This window comes from Budorcas taxicolor, chromosome 20 (assembly GCF_023091745.1).
Source record: "Budorcas taxicolor isolate Tak-1 chromosome 20, Takin1.1, whole genome shotgun sequence".
Classification (NCBI taxonomy): domain Eukaryota; kingdom Metazoa; phylum Chordata; class Mammalia; order Artiodactyla; family Bovidae; genus Budorcas; species Budorcas taxicolor.
In genome coordinates, this window is record NC_068929.1 from 59,621,688 (window position 1) to 59,647,999 (window position 26,312).

The 26,312-nt window shown below is 45.8% G+C and overlaps 1 protein-coding gene across 1 annotated transcript in view; it reads left to right on the forward strand.

Annotated features, from left to right (window-relative positions):
* Positions 1-234: 234 nt before the first annotated feature.
* The window catches only part of RETREG1 (reticulophagy regulator 1), a 160,357-nt gene continuing 134,279 nt past the window's right edge, over positions 235-26,312 (forward strand). Inside the window, exon 1 of the mRNA XM_052659312.1 lies at positions 235-542. Within this exon, the coding sequence (XP_052515272.1) occupies positions 235-542 (308 nt within the window). The remainder of the gene's footprint in view (positions 543-26,312) is intronic.

A 26,312-nucleotide genomic window follows, 5' to 3' on the forward strand; every position in this document is an offset into this window, starting at 1 on the left:
CCGCTTGAGGGACCCCGCTCCCCCGGGGGCGCCGCCGGGCCCCGCCCAGCCCCGCGCCAACCCGGCCGCACCCACTTCCCCCGGGAGGCGCCCCGCCGCGGCCGCCGCTGACGTCACAAGGCACCCAGCCGCCGGCGCCCCGCGGTGCGCGCCCCGCGCGGGGACCCGCCGCCCTCTCCGCGCGACCCCGAGGCGCGCGCGCGCCCGAGCCCGTCCCCGCCCGCGCCGCCGAAGATGGCGAGCCCGGCGCCCCCGGAGCCCGCCGAGCCGGGAGCCCCGGCGCCCGCCGCCGCCCCGCAGGCGCCGCGGCCGCCGCCCCGGGCTCCCCCCGAGGAGCCGGAGGGGGCCGCGCCCCCAGAGGAAGGGGCGGCGGCGGGCGCGGGCCGGCAGGTGGAGGAGGCCGCGGGCGGGGTGGCCGCCGTGGTGACCTGGCTGCTGGGGGAGCCGGCGCTGTGGCTGGGCAGCCGCGCCGACGAGCTCCTGAGCTGGAAGAGGCCGCTGCACAGCCTGCTCGCCTTCGTCGGGGCCAACCTGGTGTTCTGGTGAGAGCTCGGGATGGGTGGGGCGGGGGGCCAGGGGCAGGGGGTGCGGGCAGGTGACCTTGGGGCGCCCGGGAGCGGACGGAGGGCGCCCCCGGGGGCCCGATATGGAGGGGTGGGGGGCGGTGCACGGCGGACCCTGCGGAGGAAGGTGTCCGCCCTGGCCCACTCCCAACTTTCCTCCAGACGCACCTCCCCCTGTAAGCAGCTGTCATCCTCCGTGGGGGTAGCCCAGCCTCGCGGGCGAGACGATGGGCTGACCCCGCACGCACCTGGACCGGCAGGTGTACCCCCGAGCGCACTGGACCTTTGGCTTTCTGAAACTCGCAGGTCGTGACCTGCTCGCCCAAAGCCCGCCGGACCACACGCACTTGAACCTGTGTCCGTTCTTGTCCCCAGAGAGGGCATATCTGGACCAGCTTGGGCACACGCTCAAGACTGAGCCATCGCCGTCAGCCAGCTGAGTCGGGCACCAAGTGATTTGTTTTTTTATCCCACCCGGAGGCTTGGGTGTACTGTCTCTACTCCCCGAGAAGAAAACAGGAGGCAGACAGGTGGATTATGGACATCACCCCGCCCCCCAGGTGTGCATAGTGTAGAAAACAGTCTTATTTTTAGCTGAAGAATAAAGAGACTACCCAAGAATATTCTCTGAAAAGCCCCTGATCAACAGGTTTGTCTCTTCCAAAAGTGCCCTTCGCCCTAAAGATGGGGAAACGTCTGGCTCCTTCACGGAAGCCCCTGCCTGGTCATCTATTACCAGTCTAAGGAGGTGGAGAAAAAGCTTCTTTGTTTGCACCTGTGTTCTCATAACAAGCATGACCGACACTGTGCAGAATAAGCAGAGCTTCAGTGACCCATACCTTGCCACAGGACATTGAATTCTTAACCTTAATAAAGTTAGGAAATAAATAAAGGAACAAAACATACACAACCTGCCACTTCCTCAGTCAGCTCGTTTAACCATAATGTTTTTCTGCAGATCTGTGCCAGACTGATCTTGTCTTGAAACAAACTGTTTCTTCATAGAGCCCCCGAGTGTGAATTAACCTTACTTTGGATCTCTTAGCTATCATTGTTTCTAGAGCTTATTTTGTATTTCTCTAACCTGTTATGAAGTTATAGTGAACACTCAAAATCAGGAAGATATATGTATGATGCTAAATTGGGCAACAACAGTCATAGGGCTGTATCTCTCTCATTTTACCAATGAGGAACATGTTTTTAAAATTCTTAATTTTAAACTTTATTTATTAAAAAAAATAGCTAATAGCCTCAGAGTTCACAAGTTTAAGGTACAAAAAGTTAAACAGTCTGTAAATGTCTTTCCCATGCCTCTTTCTGGCTACCCACTTTCCTACCAGAAGCAACCAATGTTACCAGTTTCCTGTGTATCTTTCCAGATAGTGCATATTTCAACAAATACAAAATATTCTCTGCAAATTGTGGACTACTATCTGGGCTATATTTCTTCTTAGCGCACTTTGGCGATCACTTTCTTGTGATCAGCTGAATCCCACTGTATGGATGTCACAGATTAACCTGTCTCCTACTGACAGAATAAGATTCTTTCCAAACTTTTGCTATGACAGCATTATAGTTAAGGGTCTGAACATGCATTATTTTGCATGTAAGCAAGTATTGCTGTAGGAGGAAGTCCCAGAAGTGGAATTGTTGGGTCAGAGGGGGTTCGCCCTTGTAGTTTTGATGGCTGTCATTGTATTATTATGCTTCCTTGGAGTGTTACCAATTTGTGCTGCTGGCAACAATGCATGTGACTGCCTATTTCTTTTTATACCCTTGCCAACAGCATTTTATCAAACATTTTGATTGGTAAATCTGATAGGTAAAAAAGGCTATCCAGTATGGTTTTATGGTTTTGCATTTCTCTGAGCTTGAGCATCAGAGAGGGCAATGGCACCCCACTCCAGTACTCTTGCCTGGAATCCCATGGGCGGAGGAGCCTGGTAAGCTGCAGTCCATGGGATCACGAAGAGTCGGACACGACTGAGTGACTTCACTTTCACTTTTCACTCTCATGCATTGGAGAAGGAAATGGCAACCCACTCCAGTGTTCTTGCCTGGAGAATCCCAGGGACGGGGGAGCCTGGTGGGCTGCCGTCTATGGGGTCACACAGAGTTGGACACAATTGAAGTGACTTAGCAGCAGCAGAGCTTGAGTATTTTTTATTATGTTCAGGAACCATTATAATTATCTTTTCTATGCATTATCTGTTTACAGAAAACTTTTATCCATAATTTTAATTGAGTCATTAGGCTTTTCCTACTGAGTTGTTAGAACTCTTTTTATATTAATAACTTTAGCCTAATTTCTGTAACATGAGTTGCAAACATTTTTTCCTGTGATGTATTTTGAATGTCTATTGAAAATAATGATTTTTGCGTTAACTAATTGAAAGGCATATTTAATTTTATTTGGAAATGATGTCTTCCATCCATATATTTTTTAATAAGTATGATAGCAAGGCAAACAATGGCCATAGGTTTTCTGTTTATCTGTTTTATTTCTCCTTTTTGGAGAATTTACAATCCTATGTGTATATTTTCATGGACAGAAAAATGACTGTCCTGCTTTTTAAATTTGAAGCACTTGTTAATTGGAATTTCTGACCCATTTATTAATTTCATTAAAATGTTGTAGTTTTCCCCATTGTTGCTCCTAGGTTGACATATTCTTTCAAGGACTTTGTCTTCTCTAGATAATATACCTCTTATCAAGCTCTCTTAAATTATGTGGCACTGACATTCTGTGTCCCAAGAACTCTAAGACTCTATTTTTATGCTCACTAATGTTTTATTTATAATAGTGAAAATCGAATAAAACTTAAAAGACAAAACATAAGAGTGGTTTCATAAACTGAAGTACTATGTCCAAAGTGTAGATGATGTAGTTGGCCAAGTATAATTAAGTATATGGCATAACAGAAAGCTCTGTTTGTTTTTTTTTTATAAAAAATCAGTGTTAGAAGCATGAAGAACCCAAATTTGTATGAAGCAATCATGATGATTTCACTTTCACTGATGTTATTTTTGTGAAAATTAACTTTTTAAATACATATTTTTGACTGTTTAGTACCTGGTACCTGGAGAAGGCAATGGCACCCCACTCCAGTACTCTTGCCTGGAAAATCCCATGGATGGAGGAGCCTGGTGGGCTGCAGTCCATGGGGTCGCTAAGAGTCAGACACGACTGAGCGACTTCTCTTTCACTTTTCACTTTCATGCATTGGAGAAGGAAATGGCAACCCACTCCAGGGTTCTTGCCTGGAGAATCCCAGGGATGGGGGAGCCTGGTGGGCTGCCATCTATGGGGTCGCACAGAGTCGGACATGACTGAAGCGACTTAGCAGCAGCAGCAGCAGTACCTGGTACCAGCAGTAGCTCTCAGGATTTTGAGTTTGAGTTCAAAAGCTCTAACATTTATTATCTGCCCATTTTTTGCAAGATTTTAGTGCTGTGTCTTGGACGGACAAAGCTGAGACGGGCATGACGGTCTGGGTATTACTCAAGGCTGAATGGCATGAGTGTGGTTGAAGAGTCAGAGAAGGATCATTCATTTTGATACAGCTTTTTGTTGGGCAGGTGGCATCCTGGATAGATGAGACTGTGGGGTCTTCTTAAGGAGACCCCATGCGTGAATCAGATTTTGACGGACAGGAATGATTTGGGTAGATCCAGTGCATGGTGGACAACCCTCCAGGCCTAAGGAATTGTACTTAATGTTTCCACCAATATATTCAACTGGTGCAGTGCCACATGAGGTAGTGGAGAAAAGTAGGGGAGATGAGACTGGCTAGGTGTTTTGGAGACCCATCTGGGGGCAGTGGTTGCCTCGAGGATCTGTTTTTCTATAGGCAATGGAGACCGCAAGATGCCTTGTGTAAGTGCTCAGGAATATTTTAGTGGGCAGGTAAATTGTGATTTATTCATTTATTCTTACCATAAAATTCTTTCCATAGAGCAATAAAAATAAACTAGAGCTATAGGCAACAATGTAGATAAATTTTACAAATGCAATTTGGGGAAGAAAAGCACCTTTAATAACATGTACAGAATGATTCAGTTTTTTGAAAGTTTTAAGATGTCCAAACCTGAACAGTATTAATTAGGGATATATAGATAAAAGATGTTCTTATCTGTAAAATCAAGAGTAGAGGGAGAAGGTTTGATCACAGAAGGCACATGAAAGGTTCTGGAGTGTAGGCAGTGTTCTGTTTTTTGACCTTGGTGGTGGTAGTTACCTGCTGTTCAAGTTATAATTGTTTTAAAACTGTGGTTGTGTGTGTACATTCTTATCTTTGATGTATTTTTGACCAATACTGAACTCCTAAATAATGCTTTAAACAATTGTTATTTACTCAGAGCTCAGAGGAGTTTAGTACAATGCAGACCATATAGTTCCTGTCTCAAGAAGCAGGGTTTCCACAACCTGAAATAGACTGGGCAACAGTCCAGTAGCCATAGGGTTGGGTCTCTCTCACTTTACCAATGAGGGACATGTTTATAAATTCTTTTCCTTATCTTAAATTTATGGATTTAAAAATGGCTAATACTGCCTCATAGTTCAGAAGTTTTAAAGTATGAAATTAGATGTCTTTCCCACGCCTGTCCTTGACTGCCTGTTTCCTCCCAGAGGCAACCAGTGACACCAGTTTTAAGTACACCATCAAATAGAATGAACCCAGTGAAACAGAAAATGCCCCATTTGCTTTTGTTTTTAAAGAAATAACTTCTTGCAGTATACTGTCAATAAAAACACACACATTCTAAGGGAATAGCCAAGTGTAAACACCTGTGGAATCAAAATGGCAATCAAGATCTAGAACATTTTATCTCTCTTAAAGGTTACTTTGAGTTCCTTTCCCATCCACCACCCCAGGGATTGATCTGTTTTCTCTCACTGTAGATTAGATTTGTCTTCCCTAAAGTTTCTTGTAAATGATACCTTATAATATGATGTCTTTTGTGCCTGGCTTTGCTTACCCAGCGTAAAGCTTTGAGATTCATCCCTATTGTGTTTATCAGTGGTTTGTTTCTCATTTTTTGCTGACTAGTCTGCCTCTTCGGAGAAGGCAATGGCACCCCACTCCAGTACTCTTGCCTGGAAAATCCCATGGACGGAGGAGCCTGGTAGGCTGCAGTCCATGGGGTCGCTAAGAGTTAGACACGACTGAGCCACTTCACTTTCACTTTTCACTTCCATGCATCGGAGAAGGAAGTGGCAACCCACTCCAGTGTTCTTGCCTTGAGAATCCCAGGGACGGGGGAGCCTGGTGGGGTGTCGTCTATGGGGTCTCACAGAGTCGGACACGACTGTAGCGACTTAGCAGCAGCAGCAGCAGCAGTCTGCCTGTTCCGGGACTTTCTGGAGGGCTCAGTGGTAAAGAATCCACCTGCCAGTGTAGGAGACACAGAAGTCTTGGGTTTGATCTCTGGGTTGGAAAGAGCCCCTGGAGTAGGAAAGGGCAACCCATTCCAGTATTCCTGCCTGAAAAATCCCATGGACAGAGGAGCCTGGCGGGCTCCAGTCCAGGGGGTCGCACAGAGTCGGACAGCACTGGATGAGCGTAGCACAGCACTGCTGCTTCGGGGATATACCACAATTTGTTTATCCATTTGCCAGCTGATGTTCTTTTGGGTTATTTTCATGGTTGGCTGTTAAGAGTGAAGCTACTGAAAAAATTCAGGCACAAATCTTTGCATGAAATGTCTGGTTTTGGTGAAAGGAGTGATAAGCTCTCACTGTGCTTTGTATGGCCATATGGTGATTGCCTTGGTTAGCAAGGGCTGGAGGAGAAGGTCCCTCTTGTGCTCCATGATGGTCATGATACTGAAATTGAGTCCTTCATGATACCACCTAGAAAGCTGCTCTGATGTGATTTAGTTTTGAACCCGCAGTTGGAGACCATGCATGCAGAGAAGTCTATGCTGGGCCTTTTTCCTCAGAGCATCTTTCACGCTCACATGATAACAATACCCTCTACTTACGCAGTTAGTTCAACTGCAAGAAAGTGATTAGCCTGAGGTGATGATGCAAGAGTGTGCCTGGCAGGAGACCTTGAGTCCTCTGACTTTTGCCATTTCTCAGACTGGGCACCCGTGCAGTCTGGAATGCCCAGGACCCACTGGGAGTCCTTGGAGGCCCGTCCTCTAGAGTTGGTTTGGAAGGCTGCAGAATCCAACTCTCACTTGATGTCAAGAGCTCCCTCTATGCCATCACTGATGGGTTGGGCCAGCTGATGTCAGAGTAGTGCCCCTCAGAGAGCCAGTAGCCACCAGCATCATCTTGGCCGTCTCCGGGATGCTTGGAGAGATGCAGATTGTGGGCTCCGCCCCACTCCTTGAACCAGAATCCCTGGAGGTGGGGCCAGAACATCTGAGTTTTCTCCAGCTCCCCAGCTGACTCAAGTTTAAGAATCACTGCATTTGCGCGCACTCTGGGATCATGAACTCTTCTCCATAAGGCAGCACTTCCACTGTCGGACAACTCTTGACCAGCAACTACTTTTCTAATACTAAGTTAAATTCACCTCTTTGTTACCTCTCCAGCTGCCCAGGATCCGGGCTCCCTCCCCACGACAGTCCTTTATCTGCTTCAAGATTTGTTCTGTTCTCCATTTCCACTGAGTCTCTTTTCCCCAGGTGAAAAATCCTGGGCTCCTTTGACTCACCAGGCTCTTCTGAACATGCTTCAGTTTATCCACATTCCTCCTCAAATGCAGCATTCTGAGGTGATCTGAACAGTGTGGATTTTCCCTCATCCTCCTGGACAGCATCCTTCTGTTCACATGGCCTGAAATATAAATTCTTTGTTCTACTTGATAGTAACTTCTTTGACAGCTGCTGCTATAAATGATTGCGGCTCTCCTCAAACCATGCCTGTATATATAACTGTAGAAGCAGGTAGAGTTTGTCAAACTACAAATATTAAAATGATTAAAGACGCTCACAGTTAGCACCTCATTAAGTCTTACAACAACCAGGGAAGCAGATATTGTTCCCTTTTTACACAAGAGGAAACAGACCCGTAGAAGTTAATTGAATTATTAAAGATGACTTTGTACTGTTCCATAGAAAATTTGCAGTGATGGAAACAGTCTACATTTGTTCTGTCTTGTAGGGTAGCAAATAGCCTGCTGTGGTTATTGAATTTATAGTGTGTGGCTAGTAGGACTCAGGAACTGTATTTTAAATTTTCTTGAATTTAAACTTCAATTTAAATAGCCACATGTGGGTGGTGGCTACCATAGTCAATAACACAATCCTAACCTGGCTCATTGGCCTAGGTCATGAAGCCACATACTTTCTTCTTCTTCTTCTTTTTTTTTCGTTCTATCACTCTAAAGAATAATAGAAGACAGATATGGGAACAAACTGGAGGAGGCATGGCAACCTGCTCCAGTATTCTTATCTGGAGAATCCTCATGGACAGAGAAGCCTGGAGGGCTAGAGTCCAGGGGGTCGCCAAGAGCTGGACAGAACTGAGCAACTAAGCACAGCACAGCATACACAGGAGCCAAAAATTAGGGCTTACATTTTACAAATATTACAGAATTTCACTTAATGGTTTCAGCATAGGTTAAAATAATTTTATTGGGAGAGGATTGTTTCTACATTGAGAGGCATCTTTTTAAGCCTATTAGCAAGTCTGGTTCACATCCTCCACTTATCTCAGCTCTGTCTGGGCATGAGGAGCCATGGAAGAGTGTCTGCTTCAGGCCTACATGGTGCTGGGCCCAGAGGGTATACCAGAAGTCCCTGGTCTGCACTCAGCTCTGAGAGCTTGCTCTCTGCTTTTAGAGATATAGCTGGTTCAGTGAATTGGTTGAAACAATGTATCACACTTCTAAATTGCATGCCACAGGCTCTCTGGGGCTTTACAGTTTAGGAATAGTGAATATCAGAAAGGTCTGGCATTGTTGATAAAAGCTTTGTATGACTTACTGTATGTATGGCCTAGCTTCCCTGGTGGCTTATAGGTTAAAATCCTCCTGCCAATGCAGGAGACATGGTTTCAAACCCCGAGTCGGGAAGATCCCCTGGAGAAGGAAATGGCAACCCATTAAAGTATTCTTGCCTGGGAAATCCTGTGGACAGAGGAGCCAGGCGGAGTATAGTCCATGGAGTTGCCGAAGATTCAGACAAGACTTGGTGACTAAACAACTGCAACAAAAGAGGCCTAGAAGAGAAGATGCAACTGTAAAAGGTTAGCAGTGTGGGTTTTCTGTGTGGGACAGACCCAGGAATAAATGGGGGACAAACACTGGGTGTTGTCAGTCTAGGGAGACTCACCTGCCTCAGGCTGAGGATATATATCTGAGAAATTCTTATTCTCAGATACCTCAAACCATCGTGGGGTCTGAAATGCTATAGATATACTCACAAAGGTTTAGTGAATTGGGGTGGACTAGAGGATATTTTGGAGAAGGAAATGGCAACCCACTCCAGTACTCTTGTCTGGAAAATCCCATGGACGGAGGAGCCTGGTAGGCTATAGTCCATGGGGTCGTGAAGAGTCGGGCACGACTGAGCGACTTCACTTTCACTTTTCACTTTCATGCATCGGAGAAGGAAATGGCAACCCACTCCAGTGTTCTTGCCTGGAGAATCCCAGGGACGGGAGAGCCTGGTGGGCTGCCGTCTATGGGGTCGCACAGAGTTGGACACGACTGAAGTGACTTAGCAGCAGCAGCAGCAGCAGCAGCAGCAGCAGCAGCAGCAAAGGATATTCCCCTATACCATGCTTGTATATATGTAACTATATAGGCAGGTATAGTCTGTCAAACTACAACTATTAAAATGATTAAAGATGCTCATGGTTAGCCTGGATAGGGAGAGGATGGTTTAAGGAAGGTCTTGCAAAATAGAGAATCTTCAGGTCATTGAAAATAGTGGACAGTTTTTATTTTCAGCAAACGTTTCTTGAGTGGTGGCCACATGTGCTTATTATTAGATCCGGAGTACCTTTCATGAGTTTCTCTGTAAGGCTATTCGCTAGATCTTGGTCTTTGAAGACCAGGAGCTACTGGTGGGAGGTCCTAAGAAAGAGGGCTGTTTTTAACCAGATTAATGTTTATTCCAGAAACCCATCAGGTTTTCTTCTCTAGTGTAATAACCACAAAGCTCATCTTTAGTGATTTCTCACAGTTTTATGGTTTTGCTTATTTGGGTAATAACTTTGTCTCAGCAGCTTCTTGCTACTCTTTCTCTTCTTGTCCTGCTGTGCATGAATGTTTTTAAGCTGCCTGATTGATCCAAATGAGTACAGATAAATGTGTTGTATCATTATCCCTAGCTGCTGGGAATATAGTGATGACTAAGACACATTCTGAACCCTGGTGAGACGTGCAGATTAGTAAGCAAGTAATTCTAAGGTTATGCTGTGAGCACTAAATTATCACACATGGGCCAAGAGGAGCCAATAGGATTTCCTTAGGCAGCAAATGAGGGTATGGAGACTGGGGAGAAGACAGGATGATCAGTATATAAAAGTGGAAGAGAACTAATATGTACTGAGTAGTTATTATATGCTGGGTGCTCAGTTAATTCAGGGACACTTGAACAATGTCTACACACTGCTTATAAATGCTTATATTCATTTATACATACTGAGCTCAGTCGCTCAGTCATGTCCAACTCTTTGTGACCCCATGGACTGTGGCCCACCAGGCTCATCTGTCCATGGGAATTCTCCAGGTGAGGATACTGGAGTGGGTTGCCATGCCCTCCTCCAGGGGATCTTCCCAACCCAGGGATCGAACCCAGGTCTCCCGCATTGCTGGCAGATTCTTTACCATCTGAGCTACAATGGAAGTCCAATAGGAAAAGCCGGATGTTGGGTGCTGGGCAAAAATTAAAGCACAGACAAGGGACAGGTAGGGACAAGGAGATGCTACCTTCCTGGAGGATGGTCAGTGCTGGCCTCTCAGAGGAGCAACCATGAGCTGATGTCCAAAGAGCAAATTAGGGAAGGATCCAAGCAGCTGCCTCTGTGGTGGAATGCTCCTGACACAAGGAACGGGATGTGCAAAGGCCCTGGGGTGAGTGAGCTTGGGGTGTTTGCAGAACAGCGTGGAGTCCAGTGTGACTGGGGTTGGGTGAGCAAGGGAGGGACACTGTTAGTTCTAGCTCAGAGCTTCATGCAGCGAGTGGACCAGATTCTGCTTGCAGGCTTTCCATCACCCCTCCTTGGATGAATTAGGAGAGGGAAAACCCAGAGCCAGAGGTGGGTCAGGACCCCTTTGGAGGAGCATGTTGTAGTGAGGAGAGGCAGGTAGTGAGGGGGAGACTCTGGAGGTAACATCGAGGGGGCTGAGTGATTTCTTAGGTGGGAGGAGGAAGGGGGAGTGACTCAGCCTCTCAGGTTAAGTGAGGAGTAGCTGGTATTAACTGTTCTGAGGGTCTCTGGGGTTCAGCAGTTTGGGGTCATGGGGGAGGAGGGTGTTTTCCTGATTGGGTGGGGGGTAAGTGCTGTGCCCATGGGCCATCCACTGAAGTTATCCAAGTCAGTCCCCACGAGGTTGATATATGGGTGATGCCTAGGGACAGGTTGGATTGAAGGACAGATTTGGGTGTGTTGGGATGCAGCTTTGGGGTGGTGACATTTCCCAGGACCACCTTCTGGGTCAAACGAGAAGAGAGCCCAGGAGGGTGGAGAAAACCGACAGCAGGAAGGTGGTTTCGAAGGAGCATCTTTGGCAGGGTGGGGTCAAAGCATGGTGTCCCCAAGGGGCCAGGTCAGCTCACAGCCAGGTCTGCTAGGATTCCAACCAGCAAGTGCCCTTCCCTGGCCAGCATGAGAGCCTGGCTTTCCTCGTCACCCCAGACAGGGGGACCCTCCATTCCTCCCAGGGCCTCCCTGCCTCCTCCGGCCCCAGGATCACGACCCAGTCTCTGTGGAGATTCCCTGCCCCGGTCCGCCTGGTCCCCTCTTTGTCTAGGTCCTCTGACCAGCTCCAGCTTTGGCCAGCATTGAGTCCAGGCAGCACAGGAAATCCATTCTCTTCCCAGCGCCTGCCCTTCAGGCCCATCAAGATCTCTGATTTTGAATGTCAGCAGCAGGGTTTTAGCTGTTTCCATGTTCACTCCTTCCTTCTGCAGAGTTCTCACTGCCTCCCCATGCCATTCTCCACCCCCGGCTGCTCCCCAGATGCTCAGTAGGTCCTGTGAAGGGCGTGGGCCCTTGTGAGGTTGGAGGAAGGGAGAAGGAAGGGTGGAGATCAGGGGGACAGGGACAGCAGGGGCTCTGGGGGAACCCACGGGGGCCGGACTTAAAGGACACCTCCTCCTCTGACTTCTGAGGACCAGGGGGAAAGCTGGGCGCACCTGGCGCGCAGGTGACTGGGGTCCCCTGCCAATGGTGGCTAATTTCTCTTTGAAGGAAGAAGATGAGCTCCTGAGGTTGAGGAGGCTTAGGAGGGAGGAGACAGACTGTTGATTTCATGGGGAAGGATAACAGGAAACCAGAAACTATTGGGTGCGGTGTTAGGGGGAAGCTCGGTTACATTTTCTTGGCTTTATGTGTGTTTGTTGGGCTGTTTCTTCAGTGAATGCATCTTTATCAGGGTTGTGTATTTTCATCTTTGTCCTCATAGACCAATGATTTTTCAAGGTACAGGTTTCATAGAACAGCACCAAATTTAGTGTTGTGGTCACCTCTGTGCTCTATGAGCTTAACAGGAAATATTTTAGGGGAAGTTTCCCATTTGCTGAAGAAGTGAGATCGCCTGTGTCTGGGGTTTGCACATGTTACTACACACATGCTGTCAGAAGTGTACAACGCAGGTATTTTCAAAGATTCTTTGTTCTCTGCTGATTTCAGTTCATTGTTCTCTGCCGATTTCAGTTCACTGGAGCAGTAAGTGTTTCTGTCTCGGGCATGAAGGCAGCACTCCGGAAAGGGAAACAGGTGGAGCGAGGTGTGACTGCCTGTCACTCCAGGTGGCGTCTTCTTCTTCTTGTTTAGTTGCTAAGTCATGTCCAACTCTTTGTGACCCGATGAACTGTAGCCCTCCAGGCTCCTCTGTCCATGGGGATTCTCCAGGTGAGAATACTGGAGAGGGTTGCCATGCCCTCCTCCAGGGGATCTTCCTGACCTGGGACTCAAACCCCCCTTTCTTGTGTCTCCTGCATTGGCAGGTGTATTCTTTACCACTAACACCATCGGGAAGCCTGAAGAAGGCTATACAGGAGAATAAAGTACTCTTTTTCGTCTCCTCTCTCTTAATTAGATCAATGAATTCCACCCGATTTTTAATAAAATCAGAGCAGTGTCTTGCTCACCTCTTCCCACTCCAAGTCCTGTTTCTCAGGGAAACTATTGTTAATTTTCTGCTTTTAGCTCTGTTAGGCTTTTCTAGATACTGTGCTTAAAATGCCATTCTTCCCCCCCCGCCCCCCGCATTTATTTTACATTTACATGAGTAAAATTTGGGGGGTATAATTGAGCTTAGTCGCTCAGTTGTGTCCAGCTCTTTGCGACCCAGTGGACTGTAGCCCGCCAGGCTCCTCTGTCCATGGGATTTCCCAGGCAAGAATACTGGCGTGGGTTTCCAGTTCCTTCTCCAGGGGATCTTCCCCACCCAGCGATCGAACCCGTGTCTCTGGCACCTCCCGCGCTGGCAGTGGTAAAGGATTCTTTACCACTGTGCCCCCAGGGAAGTTCATCACCACGCACAGTTACAAAAGTTTTTACAATGCCGTTTCTGGATGTAGCAATCCATTGACCTCCTCCCTCTACTAAAATGAGGTCACTGTTTTGGGTTCTGTCTCAACATCAGCGTGGTTTGTACACGAGCTGGAGGAGGATGCCGTGTTCATGGTCCCTTTCTGGTACAACTATTTTGCCCTTGCTCCTAGCATTTTTTTCTGTTAGGTCTTTGTAACTCTCCAGCATTTCTAGAAAACTCCTTCTGATAAAGGTTAAGCCTATCAGGTCCACACTTTAGTTTCTCTGTCTCTTTCCCAGGCAGCCCCCTCTCTTGGAGTCCTCACCCTCGACATTGTCCCCTGGGCCTCCTCTCCCCCAGGATATCTGTATCATCACTCCACCCTCACCTCCAGGGTGAAAGCCTCTGCTACTGGCCCACTGCTGAGAGCAGGGTCGGGACAGTCAGCTGAAATGGGGGAGCCTCCGTTTCTTCTCCTTGAGGTTATTCCTGATGGTTTAAGGTTTCCTTGTGTTCGCGCTTTGCCTCTGTCTGTTTTCTTTGTTGCTGCACTCTTTCTTGATGGGCTCTTCGTCCCGAGAAAGCACACCCTCGACCCTGGAGAGAGGACAGAGGAAACCGCGCATTTTGAGAACTTGTGAGCGGAAACGTCCGTATCTCACCCATCCAGCAGGCTGCTGGTTTGGCTTGGCCTGGATTTCGGAGCTTGGAGTCATCTTCCTCTAGAATTTTGAAGCACCACCCTCTCTCACTCGCATCCAGGGTTGCTTTTCACAGATGGATACCTTTCCAGTGCCTCATCTTGGTGGATCATCTGTAATTGGTCCACCCAATGGTTTATCATTTCTGGTATTGGGGTAAGGAGGCGGCCTGAGTGCTGTTGCTATAGCTCATGCTTTAGATCTTTGGGGCAAGCTCATTCCTCTTTGCCTGACTTACTTCTGGGACCTAGAGTCCGCTTGTCTTGTGAAGGCTGCATCTGACTTCGGTGGTCCATTCTCGAGGTGGATAGAGTTGAACACCGGCTTCTGTGTACCTGCTAGGGTTGCTCACACAGAAATGAGCCTGAGTAACACCTGTTGCCCCACCCCATGCCCACCCTGCTGGTCCCACAAGCTTGGCTGAGTCATGCTCCCGGGGTGTCAGGCCTGGTACCTGACCTGGCTTTGTCGAAACTTACCATCCTAGGATAGGCTGGGCCTAACTGAACTAATATGCAGAGTACATCATGAGAAACGCTGGGCTGGAAGAAGCACAAGCTGGAAGCAAGATTGCCGGGAGAGGTATCAATAACCTCAGATATGCAGATGACACCACCCTTACGGCAGAAAGTGAAGAGGAACTAAAAAGCCTCTTGATGAAAATAAAAGAGGAGAGTGAAAAAGTTGGGTGAGTGAAAAAGCTCAACATTCAGAAAACGAAGATCATGGCATCTGGTCCCATCACTTCATGGGAAATAAATGGGGAAACAGTGTAAACAGTGTCAGACTTCATTTTTGGGGGCTCCAGAATCACTGCAGATGGTGATTGCAGCCATGAAATTAAAGGACGCTTACTCCTTGGAAGGAAAGTTATGACCAACCTAGACAGCATATTCAAAAGCAGAGACATTACTTTGCCAACAAAGGTCCGTCTAGTCAAGGCTATGGTTTTTCCTGTGGTCATGTATGGATATGAGAGTTGGACTGTGAAGAAAGCTGAGCACTGAAGAATTGATGCTTTTGAACTGTGGTGTTGGAGAAGACTCTTGAGAGTCCCTTGGACTGCAAGGAGATCCAACCAGTCCATTCTGAAGGAGATCAGCCCTGGGATTTCTTTGGAAGGAATGATGCTAAAGCTGAAACTCCAGTACTTTGGCCACCTCATGCGAAGAGTTGACTCATTGGAAAAGACTGATGCTGGGAGGGATTGGGGGCAGGAGGAGAAGGGGACGACAGAGGATGAGATGGCTGGATGGCATCACTGACTCTATGGACGTGAGTCTGAGTGAACTCCAGGAGTTGGTGATGGACAGGGAGGCCTGGCGTGCTGCAACTCATGGGGTTGCAAAGAGTCAGACACGACTGAGCGACTGAACTGAACTGAACTGAATGGAACTAAAAGGCCAGGCGATTTCATACCTTGACCTCGTTAGCCCAGCGCTCAAAACAGATAGTTCGATAGCATGACCAACTCAATGGGCATGAGTCTGAGCAAATCCTGGGAAATGGTGAAGGACAGGGGAACCTGGTGTGCTGCAGTCCATTGGATCACAAGGAATCAGACACAACTTAGCGACTGAAAGATGAAAACCACAGAACAAATAGTTTCCTTACTTGTCACAGACCAGGACGCTTGAGTCCAGAGTCACTGCTCCCTTTCTGGGTCTGGCATGGAGCCGAATGCTACTTAGGTGCCCACTTCTGCTTTGTCTGCTTCCATAAAGCCTCACGGGTGCTTCCATGTGTGTGCTTTGCTGACCTGTGTAGCGCTGGGTGAAATGGACATCAGGAGTTGCAGGTTGCAGCCCAAGAGTCATCGAGTAAATGTATTAAAATCAGGTAAGACCCTGAGCGCCCCAGTTCTCTGGCGGTACGGACCTGCTTTCGGTATTTCAGAAACTGGGGAAGAGGCTTACTTCTACAGTCAAGTTGCAGTTGCTCTGACCTAGTAAACTGTATTATTTATTTCATTAGTAACTAAAACCTTTCAAAGGCAGGCACCTGTGTGATGAAATAAAAGGTAGGTGATCTTTGCTTCAGTTTAATCACCTCATTTTATAGATGAAGAAACTGAGGCCTGAGGCCTCACAGAGAGCTGGTGACAATGCAAACCCTCCTCCAGTTTTAAAAAATATTTTTAAAGTTGATATGTTGTATTTTCGGTTGTTCAATACATTTTTCTTTTTCTTCTCCCCACCCCTTTTTTTTTTTTTTGGCTTCATGGCATGTGGGATCAGACCCGTGCCCCCTTCAGTGGAAGCGTGGAGGCTTCACCACTGGATGGCCAGGGGGGAGTCCAACCCAACCCCTTTTGATAACTGCACACTGCCAAGGGTGGAAGCAGTGAGCAAGGAAACTTAGGAAGGTGGAATCCTAAGGTTCCCAGGGCAGAATCGCCCTTCAGATTTTGCAGGCCTGTATAGAGTCTTTGCTGAGTTGATCCAACCATGTCTTTGGGGGGTCTTACGCGTCTGCAGTAGGTATATTGACCGGTCTCCCCAAGACTTGCCAGGCCCCTCCAGAGCTCCTTGCTGTGAACCTCAGGCATTTCCTCCAGATTTCACCCTCACTTCTTACCTACTGTCACAGGAGCCAGTTCGTAAAAGTCACTTTTGACAAAAGGGGCTTTCGCCTCTCTCAGTAGTCAAGGCCTGCGTTTGACTGCATCTACTGGAAACAAAAAGTCTACCATCCAGGTGATGGAGATCCGCCTTCTTTCAAGTGATGAGGTAATCCCATCCTGGGAGGCCTTTCTGAGGGAGAATTTGTGTCACTTGAATATGCCTTTATTATGTTAAGGAAATATTTTTCTATGTTCTTGAACTACAAATGGATAACATTTGCTCAAATATCATCGAGACCTGTTAAAATTGACAACGTACTTGGTAACTTTGTTTCCAAACCCAGCTGAAGGACTTTTTTGTTGGTAATAAAGTCTCTTGAAAAGAGCTCTTGACCTCTTCCCCTCCAGCTCTCCTGTAGCTGCTACACATACTAAAAAAGAAAAAAATTATGCGCACACTCAATATTTTTAAAAAGTTGAAAATTTCAGGGGAAATAACAGCCAAATAAAAAAAATGAGGATTTAAGCTATTCACTCGAGCAGTGAGGTTTAGGGACTGTGGTACACAAGATGGCAGCTGCTACTGATTTGCCCAACCTTGGTCCCCCCCAGGAGAATTTCACGGGTAGTCCGGAGGTGGCCTTGTGCTCTCTTGCCTGGGGCTCTTGTTGCTCATGAGTTACATAAAATCCAAATCCATCTTTGTCAATGGAGGGAATGGCTCATAAACTGGAGGAAGGAATGGTAATGAAATTCCTTCTGCAGCTGAGTTCCTGTCGTTGAATGGATATGTTTTGGACTATTGACTGTAGCTTGGAAACCTTACTTCATCTAAGTCATCTTTTTAGAATGAATATATATTTTCTTGTCATACCTGATGGATTTAACTTCCAAATACCTTTGGGATAAGTTCAAAACAATAGCTTGCATTGTTACGTTGCGTAGGATATCTGAGAGTTATAGCGAGGCACTTTAACCGGTTTATTTTTATAACTTATGACAAATATGGTACGTATGTGAAACTTCAAACCTTTTTCTTATAAATAACATCCAAATATTTAAAGATATTTAACAATGATGTTTCCCTTTTTGCTCAAGTTCTAAGTTTCTTAGATTTTAAACTATAATCTAGTGGAAATGGAAAATATGATCTTAGGTTGATTTTTTAATTCACTAGTAGGAGCAGACTCTAGTTTTCATTTATCAAAGTGGAAATTGATCATTTCCATTAAAATTTTCAGTTTTAGTAATATCCTGAGTATTTTAGCTCTGATGTTGTCGGTGGAATCTCTGCTGTGTGTGGATTTGCCTGGTGCAGAACATGGATGTCTTAAGCCTTAACAGCCCCTGATTCATGCCACGCTTGCCGCGAGCCAAAAGCGAGGCTGTTAAGAGAAGACCCATTTTCTGGTGGAGTCTTTCGGGTTTTCCATGTAGAGGATCATGTCATCTGCAAACAGTGAGAGTTTTACTTCTTCTTTTCCAATTTGGATTCCTTTTATTTCTTTTTCTGCTCTGATTGCTGTGGCCAAAACTTCCAGAACTATGTTGAATAGTAGCGGTGAAAGTGGACACCCTTGTCTTGTTCCTGACTTTAGGGGAAATGCTTTCAATTTTTCACCATTGAGGATAATGTTTGCTGTGGGTTTGTCATATATAGCTTTTATTATGTTGAGGTATGTTCCTTCTATTCCTGCTTTCTGGAGAGTTTTTATCATAAATGGATGTTGAATTTTGTCAAAGGCCTTCTCTGCATCTATTGAGATAATCATATGGTTTTTATTTTTCAATTTGTTAATGTGGTGAATTACATTGATTGATTTGCGGATATTGAAGAATCCTTGCATCCCTGGGATAAAGCCCACTTGGTCATGGTGTATGATCTTTTTAATGTGTTGTTGGATTCTGATTGCTAGAATTTTGTTGAGGATTTTTGCATCTATGTTCATCAGTGATATTGGCCTGTAGTTTTCTTTTTTTGTGACATCTTTGTCAGGTTTTGGTATTAGAGTGATGGTGGCCTCATAGAATGAGTTTGGAAGTTTACCTTCCTCTGCAATTTTCTGGAAGAGTTTGAGTAGGATAGGTGTTAGCTCTTCTCGAAATTTTTGGTAGAATTCAGCTGTGAAGCCGTCTGGACCTGGGCTTTTGTTTCCTGGAAGATTTCTGATTACAGTTTCAATTTCCGTGCTTGTGATGGGTCTGTTAAGATTTTCTATTTCTTCCTGGTTCAGTTTTGGAAAATTGTACTTTTCTAAGAATTTGTCCATTTCTTCCACGTTGTCCATTTTATTGGCATACAACTGCTGACGAAAAGAATAAAATACTTAGGAATATATCTACCCAAAGAAACTAAAGACCTATATATAGAAAACTATAAAACACTGATGAAAGAAATCAAAGAGGACACTAATAGATGGAGAAATATACCATGCTCATGGATCGGAAGAATCAATATAGTGAAAATGAGTATACTACCCAAAGCAATTTACAAATTCAATGCAATCCCTATCAAGCTACCAGCCATATTTTTCACAGAACTAGAACAAACAATTTCAAGATTTGTATGGAAATACAAAAAACCTCGAATTGCCAAAGCAATCTTGAGAAAGAAGAATGGAACTGGAGGAATCTACTTGCCTGACTTCAGGTTCTACTACAAAGCCACAGTCATCAAAACAGTATGGTACTGGCACAAAGACAGACATATAGATCAATGGAACAAAATAGAAAGCCCAGAGATAAATCCACACACATATGGACACCTTATCTTTGACAAAGGAGGCAAGAATATACAATGGAGTAAAGACAATCTCTTTAACAAGTGGTGCTGGGAAAACTGGTCAACCACTTGTAAAAGAATGAAACTAGATCACTTTCTAACACCACACACAAAAATAAATTCAAAATGGATTAAAGATCTAAATGTAAGACCAGAAACTATAAAACTCCTAGAGGAGAACATAGGCAAAACACTCTCAGACATAAATCACAGCAGGATCCTCTATGATCCACCTCCCAGAATTCTGGAAATAAAAGCAAAAATAAACAAATGGGATCTAATTAAAATTAAAAGCTTCTGCACAACAAAGGAAAATATCAGCAAGGTGAAAAGACAGCCTTCTGAATGGGAGAAAATAATAGCAAATGAAGCAACTGACAAACAACTAATCTCAAAAATATACAAGCAACTTATGCAGCTCAATTCCAGAAAAATAAACGACCCAATCAAAAAATGGGCCAAAGAACTAAATAGACATTTCTCCAAAGAAGACATACGGATGGCTAACAAACACATGAAAAGATGCTCAACATCACTCATTATCAGAGAAATGCAAATCAAAACCACAATGAGGTACCACTTCACACCAGTCAGAATGGCTGCAATCCAAAAATCTGCAAGCAATAAATGCTGGAGAGGGTGTGGAGAAAAGGGAACCCTCCTACACTGTTGGTGGGAATGCAAACTAGTACAGCCACTATGGAGAACAGTGTGGAGATTCCTTAAAAAATTGCAAATAGAACTCCCTTATGACCCAGCAATCCCACTGCTGGGCATATACACCGAGGAAACCAGAATTGAAAGAGACACATGTACCCCAATGTTCATCGCAGCACTGATTATAATAGCCAGGACATGGAAACAACCTAGATGTCCCTCAGCAGATGAATGGATAAGAAAGCTGTGGTACATATACACAATGGAGTATTACTCAGCCGTTAAAAAGAATTCATTTGAATCAGTTCTGATGAGATGGACGAAACTGGAGCCGATTATACAGAGTGAAGTAAGCCAGAAAGAAAAACACCAATACAGTATACTAACACATATATATGGAATTTAGAAAGATGGCAATGACGACCCTGTATGCAAGACAGGAAAAAAGACGCAGCTGTCTATAACAGACTTTTGGACTCAGAGGGAGAGGGAGAGGGTGGGATGATATGGGAGAATGGCATTCTATCATGTATACTATCATGTAAGAATTGAATCGCTAGTCTATGTCTGACGCAGGATACAGCATGCTTGGGGCTGGTGCATGGGGATGACCCACAGAGATGTTATGGGGAGGGAGGTGGGAGGGGGGTTCATGTTTGGGAACACATGTAAGAATTAAAGATTTTAAAATTAGAAAAATAAAATAAAAAATAAAAAATAAAAAATAAAAAAAAAAAAAAAAAGAGAAGACCCATTGTGGGGTATTGTCTTCAGAGTGTCAAAGACGATCTTTGGCTTCCAGTTAGAGCTCCTGGATGTGTGGAAAGAAGCCCTAGCTCATACTGCTTTCACGTAAGCCTGGCTGCTTAGACAGTGTGCCATCATCGGCGAGGGCACTGTCCTCGGGGACCTGACCAATCACATCATTGCAGCAGGGCTTTGTTCAGCACCGTGGCAAGTTCAGAGGGCCAGACTGACTTCCCATTAGAGAGATACATATTCACCTAGGCCAGAGTCCCAGGGCCATCATCTTATCAGCTGCTTTTCAAAAGGTCTTCCAAAACTCTGCAGAAATATTTATCCTCCATAGGCAATTACTGTCCCTTCCCCCTACCCCCTCCATTTTGGCAAGCTGTTACTGTTGTGATAGTATGATGGTGTGCTTTAGGGAGTTCATGATTCTCGATAACGTTAATTACATGCATAATTATTTAATTATGTTAATTGACCCATCCATTCAGTAAACACTGAATGAGCCACAATGCCAAGAGGCATTCTTGAGCACCCGCGACCAGCCAGGTGGTGGCCTCGTCCCGGGGTGACATTGGTGAACAGGACAGAGGGGACCCTTCCCTCCTGGAGCTAATGGTTTGGTGTCAGCAAGTGATACACAAGCAAATGACTGTACAGGTAGGACTCAGGATGAGTCATGAAAGGAATAAACGTTTTTCTGGGGAAGCAGAAGGGTGACGAACATGATCACAGTCAGCCAAGGAGACTAGTTCTCTGGGCTCTGTTGCTACTGCGCGTGACCACGGGGCAGTGTTTTGACCGGGTGCCTTTACCAAGCTTTTGAAAATGCCTTTCGCCAGAGAACTCCTATCATCCTTGAGCAAAATAGCCAATCCGTTCTGAGAAAGCAGTTTTACTCTTCTGATGTAGCTGACTGCATGGTGGGGGTCATTTTTAAAAGATGTGTTGGGAGGGACTGGTACCTGTACCTGTTTTCTGGAGGGTGGAGAGAGCTACAGTGTGATCCAGAAATCTCACTCCTGGGCATGTATCTGGAGAAAAAATACTTCGAGAAGATAGATGTGCCCCAGTGTTCACTGCAGCTCTGTACACAGTAGCCAGGACACGGACGCCACCTAAAAGCCCATCAACAGAAGAATGGATAAAGCAGATGTGGTACGTATATACAATAGAACATTGCTCAGATGGAAAAAAATAAAACCATGCCATTTGCAACAACATGGATGGACCTAGAGATTCTTATACTGGATGAAATAAGTCAGACATGATATTATGTGATAGTGCTTATATGTGGAATATAAAAAAGGCTACAGATTAAACCATCCCTGGGTTGGGAAGATCCCCTGTAGGAGGGCATGGCAACCCACTCCAGTATTCTTGCCTGGAGAATCCCATGGACAGAGGAGTCTGGTGGGCTACAGTCCATAGGATTGCGAAGAATCAAACAGACTGAAGTGACTTAGCACTCAAGCACGAGCTTATCTGTAAAACCAAAACAGAGTTACAGCTTTAGAAAATAAACTTAGGGTGACTGGGGGTTAAGGAGGAGAGGGATAAACTGGAAGACTGGGATTGGCACCTGTGCACTACTGTATATAAAATCGATAACTACTGTGGACCTACTGGGGACCTGCCGCCTAGCACGGGGAGCTCAGTTCTCTTTGACGGCCTGTATGGGAGAAGAATCTAAAAAACAGCGGATGTGGGCATGTGTATAGTGGATTCACTTTGCTCTGCACCCGAAACTTGCACAACGTTGTAAATTAATTATTCCCCAATAAAATTAAAAAAAATAAAAGACATGTTAACAACTGGCCAAAGGCATCTTTCTGCCATTTGTGTGTGTGTGTGTGTGTGTGTGCGTGCACATGTGTGCTAAGACCTGTCTGACTCTCTGCAGCCCCATGTAGACCACCATGGCTCCTCTGTCCATGGGATTTTCCAGGCAAGGATACTGGAGTGGGTTGCCATTTCCTCCTCCAGGGGATCTTCCCAACCTGGGAATCAAACCTGCATCTCTTGCGTTCGGAGGGGGGTTCTTTACCCCTGTGCCACCTGGGAGGCAATTTTACCTCACATTCACTTCTCATCTGATTGAAATGCCTGCTTATGACTGAAATGTGGATCCTGTCCGGTGTCAGGCTCCTCGTGTCTGCTGTTTGCTGTTGCACTGAGGCGTTCTCCGTTATCGTTCATGTTTAACGTCAGGTGTTATAAACACAGGCGGGGTCGCTCATTTGGAGACCTTAGTGGGAAACTGCTGTCTTTGCTCATTATGTTTGCTTTTAGTCTGCTTCCAGGCATTGTTTTTCATGGGCGTTGTCTGTATGTTTAGAGAGTTAATTTGGCGCTGGGAATCTCAGGTGGCATTCTCAGGAGGACATGTATTTTCCGTTGGAGGTTGGTGAGAGCTGTGCTAGGGGACGGCTTTGTCGCTCTTGTTTAATTATAGAGAGTTGCACCACCGCTGTGCAGGTGTGCACAAGAGGGCAGGCCTGTCGGGTGATGCTCACACCTCCTAGCACACCCACGGGAGGTTTGAAACTACGTGTGTTAGAGCAGGTGGCTTAGTTTCCTCCTATAACACTTCCAACCACCATTTTTCTTGTCTTTCTTTTATTGCTCCTTTTGGACAGACAGTCAAAAGCATTAAACCCCAGCATCTCCAGAGATTCCCGTTTTTTTGTAACCATTTTAAAAATTGAAGGATAGTTAATTTATCATGTTTTGTTAGTTTCTTGTGTACAGAAAAGTGATTCAGTTATACACACACACACACACACACACACATCTATCTTCTTTTCAGGTTCTTTTCCTCTATGAAGGCGAAAATATGACAGTGTTAGTTGCTCAGTCGTGTTGAATCCTTTGTGACCCCATGGACTGTAGCCCTCCAGGCTCCTCTGTCCGTGGGATTCTCCAGGCAAGAATACTGGAGTGGGTAGCCATTCCTTTGTCCAGGGGATCTTCCTGACCCAGGGGTTGAACCTGGGTCTCCCACATTGCAGGGGGATCCTCTACAGTCCGAGCCAGCAGGCAGACCCTTTGTAGGCTGTTGTAAGATACTGAGTATAGTTGCCCGTGCTGTAGTTAGGTCCTTGTTGTTTATTTCATACGCAGTAGTGTCTATATTTAGTCGCAAACCCTGTCTCCGTCCCATCTCTTTTGTAACCATAAGTTTGTCTTCTATGTCTGTGAATCTATTTTGTTTTGTAACTGTGACCTTTTATATCATTTTTTAAGATTCCACATACAAGGGATAGCGTATGATGTTTGTCTTTCTCTGTCTGACTTCACTTTTAACAAGTCAGGGATGCATTGTCGTTCAGGTGGTTATTTCATCTCCCAGGCTTTCAAAGTGAGCTTGATGTGCTTGTCTACGATTTCACTACTTCACTTACCCACTAGCTATGTTTTATTTATTTATTTTTTTACTTTACAATACTGTATTGGTTTTGCCATACATTAACATGAATCCACCACAGATGTACATGAATTCCCAACCCTGAACCCCACTCTCACCACTCTCCCCATATCATCTCTCTGGGTCATCCCAGTGTACCAGCCCCAAGCATCCTGTATCCTGTATCGAACCTAGACTAGCGATTCGTTTCTTACATGATAGTGTACATGTTTCAATGCCTTTCTCCCAAATCATCCCACCTTCTCCCTCTCCCAGAGAGTCCAAAAGTCTGTTCTTTACATCTGTGTCTCTTTTGCTGTCTCGCATACAGGGTCATCATTACCATCTTTCTAAATTCCATATATATGTGTTAGTATACTGTATTGGTGTTTTTCTAGCTATATTTTAATTGATCAATTCTTCTCCTATTAAGAAGATGAGGAAATGTTCACTGTTTTAGTTTGCCTTCTACTATTGGGGGTGAGAAAGGATTTTTCTAGTGATGAAATATCAAGTTCTTACCCCAAGGAGGTCATCTCAGAACCAAATCTGTGGCTGTCATTTTGCATCTCAACTCTTGGTTTGATTTCTCGTGGGCTAAACTTAACCTGAGTGATCGTCTTTTCTTCATTTTTCCTCTCTCAGTTGCTTTTTGGATTGAGATAGAGTAGAAATAAATGCTCACAGAGGCAGACAAGTGTATGCGTGTGTGTCTGCCTCTCTCACTGTGTGTGTGTGTTTGTGTGTGTGCTTGTGTGAGGCTAAGGAGGAGGGGTGAACTGGAGGTGAACTAGCTTCTAGCAAGATAAGCTCAGTTAAAGGACTTAATCTGTCTGAGCTTCGGTTTGCTCGCATGTCAAAAGCTGTAAGGATTACGGAGCCAGACACCTCACGTTCTCAGCACCCCGGCTGTGAACTCATTCAGGCTCCCGTGCCCTGGCCTCGTGGCTTATTTTCAGAATCACAGTTTCCCACTTAAAAATGCTCCATTAAATTGCATGTTACCCCTTGTTTGTGCTATATATCAAAAGTGATTCTTTTTTTCATCATAAGATATGAAAGAAGACATTAAAATAGTCTTTTAAATAAAAATAACTTCTTAGGGGCTGGAGGCCTGATTTATAGGTTGCCCTGCACTTCCAGGAGCAGGCTCCACCAATCCAGGGCAGAATAATTTTGTGACAGTAGCGCTCCCTCTCACCGGCAAGTTCCCACGTGTTCTCCATCTGGGAGGGTGGGAGAGGCCTGCTCAGGGGTCCTGTAGGTCCCAGGACCAGGGGCTGGAGTTGGGGACCCTGAAGAATTGACATCCATCAAAAAAGATTCATTCCTGGGGCTTCCTTGGCAGCTCAGTGGTGAGGACTCTGTGCTTCCAATGCAGGGGATGTGGGTTCGATCTGCGATCAGACAAGCTCCCACATGCCGCGAGGCATGGACAAAAAAGTAAAAATTTAAAAATTCATTCATATCCAAAATTTACTTTTAGTTTGGAACACTCCAGAAACACATTTGAGGCCAGGGGTCCGTGAGGCAGCTGCTGGTCCTCTTGCATGCCTTGTGTACTGATGAATAGCATAACCCCTCTTCCCGGCCCTGTATATCTGTCTCTGTCTCTCTTTTCTCTTTAGATTGGACCCATAGGAAAGAACCAGAAAGGGTTTTCCTACCTGGATGACAGAGCACAGGCTTGAGCCTGGAGGCAGCCCTGTCAATCAGAATCCAGGGTGGGCCTTTCTGGTGGCCTGGGTTCTCCCCTCCTGTGCTAGCAACTGGAAGGACATCCACTGGACCTGCACACATGCTTTTGGTTTCTACTCAAGTTTGGAAAACATCTCCCACCCTGTGTTGGTCAGGCAGTCACCCAAGTAGGATTACTGTCTTTAGCTTTGACTGGCCTGGACTTCCCTTGTGGCACAAATGGTAAAGAATCTTCCTGCAATGCCAGAGACCTGGGTTCAGTCCCTGGGTCAGGAAGATCCCCTGGAGGAGGGCATGGCAACCCAGTCCAGTATCCTTGCCTGGAGAATCCCCATGGACAGAGGAGCCTGGCAGGGCTGCAGTCCATGGGGTCGCAAAGAGTCAGACATGACTAAGCAAGTAACAGTCATGTCCCCATTTTGCCTTTTGTGGGGACAGACGCCCACCTGTGTCATCACTGTTGTGTCCCCTGAAAGTACCTGTGGAAACTGTGATGACACGATTCTGGGTTGATGTGATGACAAGAT